The sequence below is a fragment of the Sceloporus occidentalis genome, unplaced genomic scaffold (assembly GCF_023333645.1).
Source record: "Sceloporus occidentalis isolate IW3139 unplaced genomic scaffold, rSceOcc1.0.p SCAF_5, whole genome shotgun sequence".
In the NCBI taxonomy this organism is placed as follows: domain Eukaryota; kingdom Metazoa; phylum Chordata; class Lepidosauria; order Squamata; family Phrynosomatidae; genus Sceloporus; species Sceloporus occidentalis.
In genome coordinates, this window is record NW_028316985.1 from 14,413,708 (window position 1) to 14,428,477 (window position 14,770).

Sequence of the window (14,770 nt, forward strand, 5' to 3'; positions counted from 1 at the left end):
TTATTTATTATATGGCAGTTTATAAGGACTCTGGATGTTGTTTTCTTTGATTTGTAACCTCTGGTATCTTCCAATTGCTTCTTCCATCTTTTTTCTTCACATAACAAAAATCTGACAAGGAAGGTAAAACAGAATTGGGACAGAATTTGTTGTTGTTAACTGCCTTAATATTGATCTCGACTCATCGTGACCCTGTGGATGAGACACCTCTAAGACTCCCTGTCCTCCATTGCTCTCCTTAAAGATTATTCAGACAGTGAAAATAATCCAGGATGAATCCGGGTTGAACCTTGGTTGTTCACATGCATTCAAATGCACTCGTTTCAGGGTTGTCGGTTTTTTTTTTTTGGGGGGGGGGGTTGCGCACATACGTGTGTGCATGTGTGCCAAAACCCTCCACTTAACCTGAGATAATCGGTACCAGGTTTAAAAAAGATTTGCATTGTCGGCAGTGTGAATAACGATCCAAATAGACCTGGGATTTAACCCTCCATGCCTGGCTGTGTCTTTCCCTTCCAGTGAAGGGAGAGGAGGACTCTTCCTTTCTCATTTCCCCCCTGTCCCAACCATCTCTTGGTGGCCAGCGGCTCCAGGAAACAGTGGGAGACATTGCTGCTGCTGCCTTGAGAGATCCAGCTGGGGACAGTTTCTCCCAGGAGTCGCCAGCATCCTGGGGGGCGGGGGGAGGCACAGGGCTGGCGAGCATATATGAACAACAGAACATGGAGAGATGTGAACAGATGCGGTTCCCATGAAAAAATTAATAACAAACCTGGAATGTGTGAGTTGGCTTATTCACATCATCCCATTTTTGAAAAAAATGACATCTGAAAGGTCCCTTGTTGTTAGCTGCCCTCGAGTCAACTCTGATTCATGATGACCCTGTGAATGGGACATCTCCAATAATCCCTTTCCTTCATTGCCTTACTAAAATCCTGCAAGCCCTTGCCCATAACCCCCCTGATCGAGTCTATCCACCTGGTCTGTGGTTTTCTTTTCTTTCTTCTACCCTCTACCTTTCCTAGCATTATTGTTTTTCCTAGTGATCTATACCTTCTCATTATGTGGCCAAAGTATGATAGTCTCAACTTGATCATCTTAGCTTCCAAGGAGAGTTCTGGTCTGATTTGTTGAAGAACCCATTTGAACGACCCCTTAGTCCCTGTAAATTCATACCTGTGACATCCTTAATAGAACCCATCCACCAAGCATGTAGTCTTGCTCCATTTCGACTTCCCTCCACCTTTACTAGCATTATCCCCCCCCCCCCCCCCCCGCAATGATTCTCATGATGTGTTTGAAGCACGACAACCCTGGTTTAGTCATCTTTGCCTCCAGGGAGAGTTCTGGCTTGATCTGTTCTGGAACCAATTTGTTTGTCTTTTTGGATGTCCATGATATCCTTAGCACTCTTCTCCAGCACCATGTCTCAAATGTTTTAATCTGTTGTAGCTCTGTATAGTCTTGGTCTGTTCATGTTGGTTTCTTGTTTGTATGGAGGGTGGGTTTGCACTTTGTTGAGATATTATTGTAACCATTGTTTTGTGGAATTTTAATGTTGGAAACCACTGTGATCTGTATTGGAATAGCGGTATACAAATAAATTGTATTATTATTATTATTATTATTATTAAATAAATTTATTTTCTTCCTATCCACTTCCTTAACTGTCCAGCTCTCACATATAAAGGTTTGCATGATGCTAACTTTTGTGCTCAGTTATATATCTTTGCATTTTAGGATTTTTTCTAGTTCTTTCATAGCCACCCTCCCCATTCTTAATATTCTTCTGATTTCCTGGCTGCAGTCTCCATTCCTATCAATGTTTGATCCCAGGTATGAGAACCCAGTTACTATTTCTCTTTCTTCATTTTCTAGGGACTTTCCCACATGGAGACCTATGTGCATTCATCCCGAAAATGGTTAAAGTGTTGGCATCCCAGAAAAGCAAGCAAAAGGAGAGTTGTGCTCTCTGCCAAAAAGAGCAATAAATGGGTCATAGAGAAAATCAAGGCTGAACTCTTCCTAGAAACCAAAAACAAAAAACTAAGCAATGGGTTTTTTTTGCCACATCATGAGACAACAGGGTTCATTAGCAAAGGCAATAATGCTTGGTAAAGCTGAAGGCAGTAGGAAAAGAGGAAGACCACATTATAAGTAGTCTGCTTCAATCCAGAAAGCCGCAACCCTGAGTTTACAGGAACTGAGCAGGAACCCATTTGTTGATCCCATTTGTTTGTCTTTTTGGCTGTCCATGGGATCTTAATAATAATAATAATAATAATAAAAATGTTATTTTTATCCCGCTTTTTGCCAAGCAATCAAAGCGGCGTACAACAGACTAAAATATATCCATATATACACAGTACCCCCCCCCCCTTAAAACAAGATTAAACAGTATAAAATGAAAGGATATAGGGTAAAAAAAATTGATAACACTAATTGATAAAAGAGAATGATGGTTTTTCTCAGACAAACTTGGTTAAATACATTTTTGTAATAAAATTTGGGAAATGGGCGCTTAATGGTAAACACATTTGAATAGAAAATCAACAACAAACAATATGCATAGTTTTGAACACAAATTTAATATAAAGGAATACAAGCACGGTATAAAAACATGTTAGAGTACACAGGAGGATATTAAAAAGGTTGGCAAAAATACAAAATAACCCAGCAATATAGGGAAGAAGTCAAGTATGAATGATAAATGGAAGAATGGGTAAGAAGAATGAGAAAGTATGGAAAGTAGATTTGAAGGGCCAAGTATGTAGAAGGTGTGAGTAAGCTGAATGAAAGTAGAAAGAGAAGAAGGTGATAGAAAGAATGAAGGAGTAGAATGGAAGGGGAAGAGAATGTAAGTGAGAGAATGAGGGAGAAGTAAAGATTGAGAGAAGAGAGGAAATGATGAAGAGAGGGACAAGGAGAGAGGAGAAAGAAGAGAAAGGTAAAGGAAAGAGGTTAAATAAAACAGTAAGAATGAGAGAATTTAAGAATGAAGTACATATAGAAGGAGTAAAGAATCTTCAGCACTCTTCTCCAGAACCACTTCTCAAATGAATTGATTTTCTTCCAGCTGCTTTCTTAACTGTCCAGCTGTTGCATCCATACTTGGTGATGGGGAATACAATGGCTTGTACGATTCTAACTTTAGTGCTCAATTGCATAACTTTACTCTTTAGGATCTCTCTGCCCTCCCCATTGTTAGTCTTCTGATTTCTTCACTACTGTCCCTGTTCTGATCAATCTTTGATCCAAGGTATCAAAGATACTCTTTTACTATTTCTATTTCTTCAAAAGCGACAGAATACCTTTTGATTTGTAGCTCCACTGTTAGGTTTGGGGGCACAAAGGTTAGAGGTCCAAGTTAAGCTGTGGGTGCTTCTATATGTTCTTAGCAGGCTTTGCTGGGGAACTAGGGTCCAAAACACACTGCAGAAATGATCCTGTTTGAGACCACTTTTAAATGCCTAGTCTCAGTGCTAGGGAATACTGGGAATTGTAGTTGTGTGAGACATTTAGCATTCTCCGTCAGAGAGCTCTGATGCCACAACCAACTACAATTTCTAGGATTCCCTAGCACTGAGCCAGGGCAGTCAAAGCAGTTTCGAATGGGTTTATTCATGCAGTGTTTTGGACCTCAATGGAAGAAGTTGAGATGTTACAAGAGAACCATGAGGAGAGCTATATTAGTCCCTTTAGAAACAAGCCAGACTTCCAGTTCTACACAGTGCGACCTGTGCCAGAGCTAAGACGTTATCAGACAAGGGAAATTGGAAGTATAATCCAATGGCAATCCGGACACAATCATGGGGTTTAATGTTATTGCATGATAGACTACCGCACACAATTTCTGGCAATGGGAAGTCAGTCCGAATGCAATCATGGGGTTTCATGTTATTGTGTGATAGACTACCACACGCAATTTCGGACAATGGCAAACTATTTTCGGGCAATGGGAAGTCAGTTTGAACACAATTTGAATTCACGTAAATTTGCTGAACTAGCGAATTCACATGAATGCGTTCTGGCCCCACTTTCTTTTCATTCGAAATTAAGAGAAATCCCTCCCGTGTGATAAACTCCCCAGATTCCGGGAACAAAAGGAAAACACATCTATTTATTTATTTTATTTAATATGCCATCTTTCTTCCAGGATGGAACCCAAGGCGGCTTCCATAACAAAGTTTATAAAAAGTTTTAATAGCAATTTTAAACCACCTCATTAAAATCACCTGTTGTTAAAATCAGATATTAAAAAATAGCCCCCCCACACCAGATTAAAAATAAAAAGACCACCTATAGTGCTTAGAATATATTTAACACTGACTTTTTAAAAGAAAAACTACCATCTTTTGCCAGCTTCTTAGACTGCCTCCAAGAGGGTGCAATGGGATGAACTGGACTTTGGTAGAATCTTAAAAGTACATTTGTGACATCTTCGTGCCAACCGCTTACCCTCCACGGTGTCATTCTTGATGTTCTGTTGTAAGATGTTTTTCAATAAAAATAACTCTGTTAAACAAACAAACAAACCCAGGCCCGCAAGCAAAATGGGGAAGCGGTGAAGTTGCATCTGCACTGTGGAAACAATGCAGTTTGACGCCACTTCAGCTGCCATGGCTACATCCTATGAATCCTGGGATTTGTCGTTTTGCGAGGCACCAGCTCATTTTGGCAGAGAAGGTTAAAGACTTTGCAAAACTGCAATTCCCAGAATTGCAGGAGGATTGCTTAGGAGGAGCTACACTTAATGTGTTGTCAAACTGCATTATTTTGAGGTGTAGATATACCCAGAGGGGTGGGCTGGGGGGGGGGGAATTGATTAAATGTGTATCCACACTGAAGAAAGAAAGCAATTTGACACCACTTTGACTGCCATGAACCTATCCTACAGAATTCTGGGATTTGTAGTTTCCTTAGGCACCAGATAAGGAAAAGTTTGCATGGTGTAGTGGTTTGAGTGTTGGACTAAGACTCTGGAGTTCAGGGTCTGATTCTTCAGTTGAGCATAAAAACCGAATGGGTAACCTTGGGCAAGTCACACTCTCTCAGCCTCTGAGGATGGCAGTGGCAACCCCCCCTCTGAAAAAGGTTGCCAAGAAAACCATATGAATGGTTTGCCTTAGGGTTACCATATATAGAAACAATGACTTAGAGGCACACAAAAGTCACCAGAGCTCTGTAACAGACCAGATTGTCCCCAAACTACAAATCCCAGGATTCTGTAGGCTAGAGCCATGATGGCAGTTCAAGTGGTGTCAAACTGCCTGAATTGTGCGCAGGGTGACCAGACATCCTCCTTTTCCAGGATATGTCCTACATTTCAACCATCTGTCCAGGGAGAATGTCAAAACGTCCTCCATTTTGAGCATGACTGAGGCTGTTACTACCACACTGCAGAAACACAGCAGTTTGACAGCGCTTTAACATCCATGGCCCAATGCTTTGGAATCCTGGGATTTGTAGTTTGGTAATATCACAAAACTGCAACTTCCAGAATCCCACAGCCTTGAGTCATGGCAGTTAAAGTGGTGTCAAACAGCTTTATGTCTGCAGTGTGGTCACACTCCGAGAAGCATGAATTTATGTTTATATGAGTGGGTTTTTTAGCTTTTATTTGGTGATGTCCTACATTTTTCTTGAACGTCTGACATTTTGAGGGGCCTTCTCCTCCTTGTTGACTAGGACATCGGGTTAACAGTGTTGCTAAGATAGGGTCACAATAAGCTGAAAACAGATTGAAGGCACACAATAATGGCAACAACAACAACCACCTCACTTTTTGTATGCTTTTATTTGTATTGTTCTTTTAAACCAGTGGTTTGTTCCTAAACTTTGGCCCTCCAGGTATTTGGACTTCATTTCCCAGAAGCTCCAGCCAGGCCCAGGTTGGCCCACTGTCAGGAATTCTGACTGGGAGCTGAACTCCTAAAATCTGGAGGACCAAAGTTTGGGAATCAGTGTCAGAAGCTGTGCATCCCAATTTTATTTACTATAAACAAACAAATGAAAAGGGCGCCATCTGTTTAGCCCCTTGGTCTCAAAGATGCCACAAGAGCTCTATTTATTTGAATTCTATTATTGTTATTAACTGAAAAAAAGAAGTTGGCAGCATGAGCTTCCTAGACTTTAGTCTACTTCCTCAGATTCATTTGGATGCATTCCTCTGATGCTGCATTCCTTCCTCAGGTCCAAATGCAGCTGAGGAAGTAGACTTTTAGTCTAGGAAAGCTCATGCTGCCAATTTTCTTTCCTTCAAGTTTAGTGTCAAAGGTGCCACTGGAGTTTTTGGTGGGTTTTTCGGGATATGTGCCACAAGAAGAGCTCTCTGCATAAATACATTTGTTGTTATGTCTGGCTGCCCCTGAGTCGCGAGGCTGAGAGCCCTTCAACGGCTCATCGTGACGTCACAGAGCGCGCGCGCACGCGGGAGAGAGAGAGAGAGAGAGAGGGGGGGGCGTCCGCGCATGCGCCTTGGCGCCTCCCTCCCCGTCGCGCGCGCGGCTTTCCCTCCTCCTTTGAAGTCTTTGCAAAGAGGAGCATCAGCAGCAGCAGCAGCAGCAGCAGCATCGTGTGTTTTTAGGGAGGGTCTGGAACCCTTCCCCCCCCCCCCCTCTCTCTCTCTCTCCGCGGCTGGCCCGGGAGGAGAAGCATGCAGCTGAGGGGGACGCCGCAAGGCAGGGACAGCGCCAAGGGCCATGGAAGTCAAATATCCTTCCTCCGTTGTTTGGTCCTCGAGGCCCTTTTCACACCAAGCCAGACACAGATGCGCCTTGGCTGCGTTCCTCCCAGTCCTTTCCCACTTACCTCGAGCCTCTCTTAGGGTTTTAGAGGCAAGATTTGTTGGGAGGGAGGCCTGACATTGCCTTCCCCTGAGGCTGAGAGAGTGTGACTTGCCCAAAGCCACACAGGGTAACCAGGTGTCCTCTTTTTCCAGGACATAATACAAAAATGTGTGTATGATGTGTGCCTTCTAGTCATTTTTTTACTTATAGCGATGCTAAGGCGACCCTATCATCATCATCATCATCATCATCATCATCATCATCATCATCATAGTTTTTATTTATATCCTGCCTCTCCAGTTGGATCGAGGCGGCTTCCAATGATAATAAAATACAATGCAATAAAACCCATTATCCCTCCCTCCAACACACACTGAAAATTCCCAGTTAATAACCATAATTATAATTATTTTAGAGGGCCAGCGTGGTTTTCTTGGCAAGATTTGTTCAGAGGGAGGTTTGCCATTGCCTTACTCTGAGGCTGGGAGAGTGTGACTCAGGGCCAGTGGGTTTCATGGCCAAGCTGGGAATCAAACCCTGGTGGTGAGTGGTAGTCCAAAGCCCAAACCACTACAGCACCCACTGACCCTCTAAAAGTTGGAGGACCATAGAATCATATAGTTGGAAGAGGCCCCAAGGGCCATCCAGTCCAGCTCCATTATGCCATGCAGGATCTCTCAATCAAAGCATCTCATCCAGCCTCTGTTGAAAGACCTCTAAGGAAGTAGACTCCACTACACTCCAAGGGACTTTGTTCCACTGTCGAACAGCCCTTACTGTCAGGACATTCCTCATAATGTTGAGGTGAAATCTCTTTTCCTGCAGTTTGCATCCATTGTTCCATGTTCTAGCCTCTGAAGCAGCAGAAAAAAAGCTTGTTCCCTCCTCAATATGACATCCCTTCAAATATTTAAGTAGGGCTATCATATCACCTCTTAACCTTCTCTTCTCCAGGCTAAACATCCCCAGCTCCTTAAGTCGTTCCTCATAGGGCATGGTTTCCAGACCCTTCACCATTTTAGTTGCCCTCCTTTGAACACGCTCCAGTTTCTCCACGTCCTTTTTGAATTGTGGTGCTCAGAACTGGACACAGTATTCCAGGTGGGGCCTGACCAAAGCAGAACAGAGTGGCACTATTACTTCTCTTGCTCTAGAGAGTGGATTAACTGGGACTGCCCTTGCTCAACTGGGGCAGTTGGAGAGTATGTTGTTGTTGATTAATTTCAAATTTGATTTAAATGTGCAAACTGCTTAAACACTTTCAAAGCTATAACCATTTTAGACTGTAGAATCAGAACGCAGAGAGATCTTTTTCACCTTTGAGACTGACTGAAAGAAAGAAATTGGCAGCATGAGCTTTCATAGACTTCAGCCTACTTCCTCAGATTCATGCTGTGGAGTACTGTCTTTCCAGTGTTCATTTACAGTTAGGCCCATAGAGCTCCAGGGACTGGTAAACCAGGGTGGCCAGACCTGGTTTTTCAGGACATGTCCTACATTCCAACCTTCTCTCCAGGAGGAATTTCAAAATGCCCTCCATTTGGAGCATGACTAAGAATCGTTAATTTATACGAGTGTTTTTAGCTTTTCTTTGGTCATGCCCTACAGTCTTCTTGAATGTCCTACATTTCACAGTGTCTTGTCCTCCTTTGCAGTTGTGACATCTGATCACCCTGAGGGCCATCTAGTAGGTTTACATGGCTGAGCCTGGATTTGAACCCTAGGCTCCAGAGTCGTAGTCCAACAGTCAAACTGCTACCCCAAGCTGGCTCTCAGTGCAGAGATAGTAACCATTTTAGATACTGTTTTTAATGGCCCCTTCGCAGGTGAACAAAAAGAGGGTTGTGTGTGTGTGTGTGTTTGAGGGCAAACACATGGGAAAATGGGGCAAGGGTAAAAAGAAAAGCATTTCGATTCCTTCAAAGAGCATCTGGAACTTGTTTTTAAAAAAGAAACCATTCTCGGAGCAGATAGAAAGGATGCCTTCCCCAGAATGGGACCACCATCGGCATCATTATTATTTTCAGTATTTATACACTTCTTTGAGAGCAAGGGTGTTGTAGTGGTTTGAGTGTTGGACTGTGGACTACGACTCAAGACCAGGGTCCAAAACACACTGCAGAAATAATCCAGTTTGAGACCACTTTAGCAGCCCTGGATCAATGCTAGAGAATTCTGGGAACTGTAGTTTTGTGAGACATTTAATCAGAGAGCTCTGGTGCCATGATAAACTACAACCCCCAGGATTCTCTAGCCCTCAGCCAGGACAGTTAAAGCAGTCTCTAACTGGACAGTTTCTGCAATCTGTTTTGAACCCATGATTTGAATCCCAGCTCAGCCATAGAAACTCAGAGGATGACCATAGCAAATCCCCTTTGAAGAAAATTGCCAAGAAAAACCCATGATAGGGTCTCCTTAGAGTTGTCGTAAGTTGGAAACGACTTGAAGGCACACAACAACAGCAAACTTCAGACACAAAGGCTCTCGAAGCAGTTTACAAATGGCTAATTTGACAGTTCCCAGCCCAAACAAGATGGTAGAATTCAAAGACATAGTCATGCTAGTCTGGAAAATCAGTATGCAAAGGGATCTTGGTTTTAAACTCTATGTAAACCGCTTTGATCTTTTTGGAAAAGCGGTATATAAATAATAATAATAATAATAATAATAATAATAATAATTATCTTATGCAGCACCTTCGAGACTGAGACAATGTTCTTTCATTTAGGCTCAAGGATATTACAAGATCCCTTTGCAATCTAAAACAAGACATCCAAAGGGATCTTGCAGCACCTTTGAGACAAACTGAAAGGCTAGACTTAACTCAAAGACGTTCAAAGATGCTGCAAGATCCCTTTGTGTTTTTATTTTCCAGACTAACAGTTATGTCTTTGATACATAAGGAGAAGGTAATGGCAGTCTCTTAGCGTATTGGCAATGTAAATAACCCTTCCCCACTCCCCACTTTCTATCCTTTATGAAATTGTTTTCCTTTCATTCCAATAATATTTTGTAAAGTGTCGTTACTAAAGATTTAGCGTCATTTCTAAATAGTTTATATTTGAATTGTGGGCATTATTTCAGGTATGGTGCTTTTTTTTGGAAGTGCCTGACCAGTGTATATTTATTGGGGGGAAATGGTTAGGCGTTGATATACAGTACCCTCAGTGTATTAACACCATTCTCTTGCTGCTCCAGTTGTGAAACTGGCCAAATAGGTCCCTATAACAGGATCATTGCAGTCTAAAGTCTGGAAAGAGGAAGTTATTACAGTATTCTCCATCATTAGTCAAGTCTTTCTGGAAAGAAATGCCCCAAAGGGCTCTTCTCACTTTTGAGTGCTATTCCTTAAAAAAACCCAAAACTATAATGTGTATTTTTTTTCAAAAATAAGACCATCTTTTAAGGCTCTCAAGATAGCAACCTGGAGGCACTTCCTATTGATCTTTGTGCATGTCAGTTTCCAATGGAAAACTTATTATGTTTATGGACTTTTTTTCTTACTTTTGCTTCTCCCATTCCTATCCTGTCTGTAAAACCAACATTAAAACAAGATATAAAATACTGATTTAGATAGTATAGCAATATTCTTAGCTGTCTTTCTATAGCCATCTATATTCTAAACGTCTTGGGTGTGAATGTGAGAGGGGGAAAGAGAGTGAGACAGAAAGAATATGATAAATATATTATCAAGTGCAGTTTGGCAAGGGAAAGAAATGACGAAGGTTATTTATGTAGATGATTTCCTTAACTAGTTTTGCATTCACGTGGTTTTTAAATGTCATCCATAACAAGTTTCAAAGAGGGAAGATTAATTTTGAAAATACCTTGGAATTGCTTGGTAAATTTAACATCCCTTTTGATTACATTCATGTGAAACACATTTTTAAGGTGAGAAATTTGTATAATAGAATAGGCTTATAAGTACTCTTAATCTGCAAGTTGTTATTTTTGAAGAATGGTTTAAAATTGAATTTATCATATGGAGAAAGCTGATTTATCACCTCTTCATTGACTTGAAATGTTATCTGAGGCTACTTGCCTAGCCTCTGTCCAGCAGTGGGTCAGTTATTGAGTTCATTACACTGTAATGGTTTCAGTGTTGGACCAGGACTCCAGGGACCAAGGTTTGAATCCCAGTTCAGTGGGTGACCTTGGGCAAATCATCCTCTCAGACTGAGAGGAAGGAAGGACATAGGGGCAAAACAGACGGCCCCGAAGCTGACGCTGCTCTTTTCAGCACTGGATTGGGGCTACACCAGCTGCATGTCATGCGCACAATCTGGTGCTTTGCCAGGCGTGAAACACTCGGCAAAATGCCTCTCCTATTTAGAGTGGCAGAAGGCTGCCCTTGCAGCCGTGGTGACATCTTCCAAGTTTCTTTGGCTCAGTTTGTCTAAATGCTGCGCCAAAGAAATGGCGTGATGCTTCCTGCCGGGCGGTCGGTTGGGCAGCATGACACCGGCATCGGGGTGGAGTCGAGGCAGGCGGATCTAACAGTCTGGATCCAATCCTATGGCTTGATTGTGTTATGAACCAAATTGATTATTGTGCACTGATTAAATATTGTATAGCACAACCCAGTTTTTAAATTGACAGCATGCATTCACAAGCATATAATATTTATTTCAGCTAATGGCTAATGATAATTTATAATAGTATGTGTATATTAATTGGTGGTGTCCAAGAATAGTAAAAGGCACAATGGCGGGTTACAGACCGCCATAAGGGACGTCCTTAGGACGTCCCATTTTGAAAAAGGGGCGTCTCTTCCAGACGCCCCTTACCCTGTTACAGACAGAGTCCGTAAAAAATGGCGGCAGCCATTCCACATGGCTGCCGCCATTTTGAAGTAACGGATGCTCTGTGTCCGCACGTCGCGCCCCGGAAGTGATGCCGCGAGTGCGCGCTTTGGCACTCGCGGCGTCTCTTCCGGGTTGCCGGAAGGATCGCAATTTTCACGCTCCTTCTTTGCAGCGCAGAGGAGTCGTGCGGTTTGGCTGCTGCGACTCCTCCGCGCTGCAACCGGCAGCGACCCGAGACCACCCCTTTTCGGCGGTCTGTAACAGGCCAATATAACAATATCTGAATGCACTTTGAACGTTTACATTCATAAAATCGCTAGAAAAGAAAACACCACAGCCTTGGAAGTGAAAGTAACTAGCCTACTTCACACATACTTATGTCAGTAATTTGTGGCATGAAAGAAAATTTAATAAAGTTTCTGTGTTTGGATGCCTCACAAAATAATTTACAAGTCTGTTTTACCACAGCCCAGAGCATAATAACATATACTATCTTGTATTTCTTACATCTGAGCGAAGCATTTTGATGGCAAGATTTGCAGAATATTCTGTGCCTTCTGTGTGACTTATGGTGACCCAATGAATTTCACAGGGTTTTCTTAGGCAAGGAATACTTAGAGGTGGTTGTGTCAGTTTTTTACTCTCAAATACTACTTACAATACCTGGTATTCATTGGTGTCCTCCTATCCAAGTTCTAACCAGGGCGGACCCTGCTTATCTTGCATGACCTTTTTCTCTCATGACAGCTTTTTGGAAGCAGCTGGCTGTCCACTGCTGGAAATACGATGTTGGACTATGAACCTTTGGTGCCATCTGGCAGTTCTTATGTATTATTCAAATTTTATTTCCATTTTTAAATAAAGTTCAAAAAGTGTTATAGAATTAATGAAAAGCTTCTAACATTTTTGTTTCTCTGTAAGTCAACTGTCATATGTTGTATACATTTTTATACATTGATTTATACTTTTTTCCCCCTTCTCAAGTAGGCAAGTAATTCACTGAAGGCTGGAACTATTAATTTAGAGGATTTTAGAGGACTTTATCGGGCTATAGCACACAGAAGTGAAATTCATGAACTCTTCAAAACTCATTCTCCAAACCACAAAATTCTCCTACTATCAAACCTAGTTGCATTTCTTAGAAATGAACAATTTCAGCCTGAAGCTGATGAAACTACTGCTTCTCGATTAATTGCAAAATTTGAGCCCATTGAAGAAGGTATGCTAGACCTTTGATTTTCTGATTTCTTAACTTTTCTTACAGAATGTTAATAGTATTAAGTATTTATTGGTAGCTGTTTTTGTTGTTGAATATGTGCAGTCTCATAATGTACATATGTGTTTTGAAATAACCGTTAATAAATTAGTGGAACTTTTTAAAGTAAATGTGTGTGGAGATGTGACTTCAGATGACATATGATCTCTCTTCAGATAAAATTGAAATTATAAGTCATATTCCTTAATCTTTTCCAGATAATGCAGTTCTATAATATTTTAATACATATGAGTAGATTCACATAGGTTTCATTTCATTTGTACAGAAAATAAATTATGTTGCATGTACAAGGTATTAAGACCTATGGTAATAAAGTACTCCTTCATCCAAGTCTTCTTTAGTATGAGAATGTACTGTTTTTGGCAGAAGGCAATATTTTAATGGGACCTCTTCAAGAAACGTACTGGGTTTTCTGAAGAGAGTGGGCAACATGTGATCTTCCAGATATTGTTGAGGCTTCAGGTCTTATCCATTCCTTATTCTTGGCTATACTAGCTAGGTTTGATGGGAAGTGCAGTTGAACAACATCTGAAGGGCCACATGTTGTTTACCCCATTTTATGAACAGATGGGTAAACCCAAAGGCCACATATAAGGATGTGGGTGGCACATAAACAGTTGTAGTGGCAGTTTATTTACATTTTAACTACAGTACAAAGCACACCCTTTTATCATTTATGATAGTCGTGTTTAAATATTTGAAGGGATGTCATGTTGAGGAGGGAGCAAGCTTATTTTCTGCTGCTCCAGAGAACAGAACCCAGAACAATGGATGCAAGCTACAGGAAAAGAGATTTCACTTCAACATTAGGAGGAACTTCCTGACAGTAAGGGCTGTTCAACAGTGGAACACACTCCCTCGGAGGGTGATAGAGTCTCCTTCCTTGGAGGTCTTTAAACAGAGGCTGGATGGCCATCTGTCGAGGATGCTTTGATTTGGATTTCCTGCATGGCAGGGGGTTGGACTGGATGGCCCTTGCAGTCTCTTCCAACTCTACGATTCTATGATTCTATCTATGATCATTTTCTCTTCAAAATTCCCACCACCATTTTGTCTTTTGCAGAACCCTAATGTTATGCCTCCTCAGTCTGAACATATCATTCCAGTAGCGTCTCTCATTCCTTTAAGCAATCACTATTCTATACTACATTTCAAATGCTAGATTTTCTTATCAGCTTTCTTCACATCCATACATAGAAATTGGAAATACAATGACATCAACAATCCTAACTTTAGTATTCAGTGATATATCTTGACACATCAAGTCATAGCTGCTCTACCAAGTCCTTTTCTTGACTGAGCCAAGATATGGAAAATTTAGAACTATATTAATATCTTTATTGTCTTCTTTAAAGTTGTGTAAATTATCTGTGGTCAGTGAACAAGTTTGTTGTTCAGTGAACAAGTTAAACAGTTAGGATGATAAAATGCAGCCTTTCTTGAACCCATTGCCAATTGGAAACCATTCTGTTTCTCCATATGCCATCCTAACAGTAGCCTCTTGTCCTGAATATAGGTTACACATCAAGACAATCATATTTTGTGGCACATCCATTTCTTTAAGAGCAATCCATAGCTTTTTTGGTGATCTGTACATTCAAAGGCTTTGCTGTAGTGTAGTCTATAAAGCACAGGCTGATTGTCTTTTGGAATTTGGGTCTGGATTATATTATCCAACATACGTTTCCATTACCCAACATATGTTTGGTGTGTTCCATTATCCAACTTACATTTCCAATGTGATCCCTAGTGCCCCTTCCTTTCCTGAAACCAACTTGGACATTTTGCAATTCTTGCTCCATATATGTTAAAATGTCTTTGCTACAGAATATCACTTTGCTTGCATGGAAAACTAATTTACTGCAATCCCCAATGTCCCTTTTCTTGGGGATTGGCATGTA

General features: G+C 41.3%; 1 protein-coding gene across 4 annotated transcripts in view; it reads left to right on the forward strand.

Annotated features, from left to right (window-relative positions):
- The first annotated feature begins 711 nt into the window (after positions 1 to 711).
- LOC149311678 (1-phosphatidylinositol 4,5-bisphosphate phosphodiesterase zeta-1-like) overlaps positions 712 to 14,770 on the forward strand; it is a 69,567-nt gene continuing 55,508 nt past the window's right edge. For 2 of the 4 annotated variants that reach the window (XM_089526681.1, XM_089526684.1), the window contains exons 1-3: positions 6,600 to 6,712; positions 10,556 to 10,679; positions 12,581 to 12,812. In XM_089526681.1, coding sequence (XP_089382807.1) covers positions 6,702 to 6,712; positions 10,556 to 10,679; positions 12,581 to 12,812 — 367 coding nt within the window. In that variant the 5' untranslated portion in view covers positions 6,600 to 6,701. Of the gene's footprint in view, positions 782 to 6,599; positions 6,713 to 10,555; positions 10,680 to 12,580; positions 12,813 to 14,770 lie in introns of those variants that run through there. The other 2 variants (XM_089526682.1, XM_089526683.1) reach the window with 2 other exon arrangements.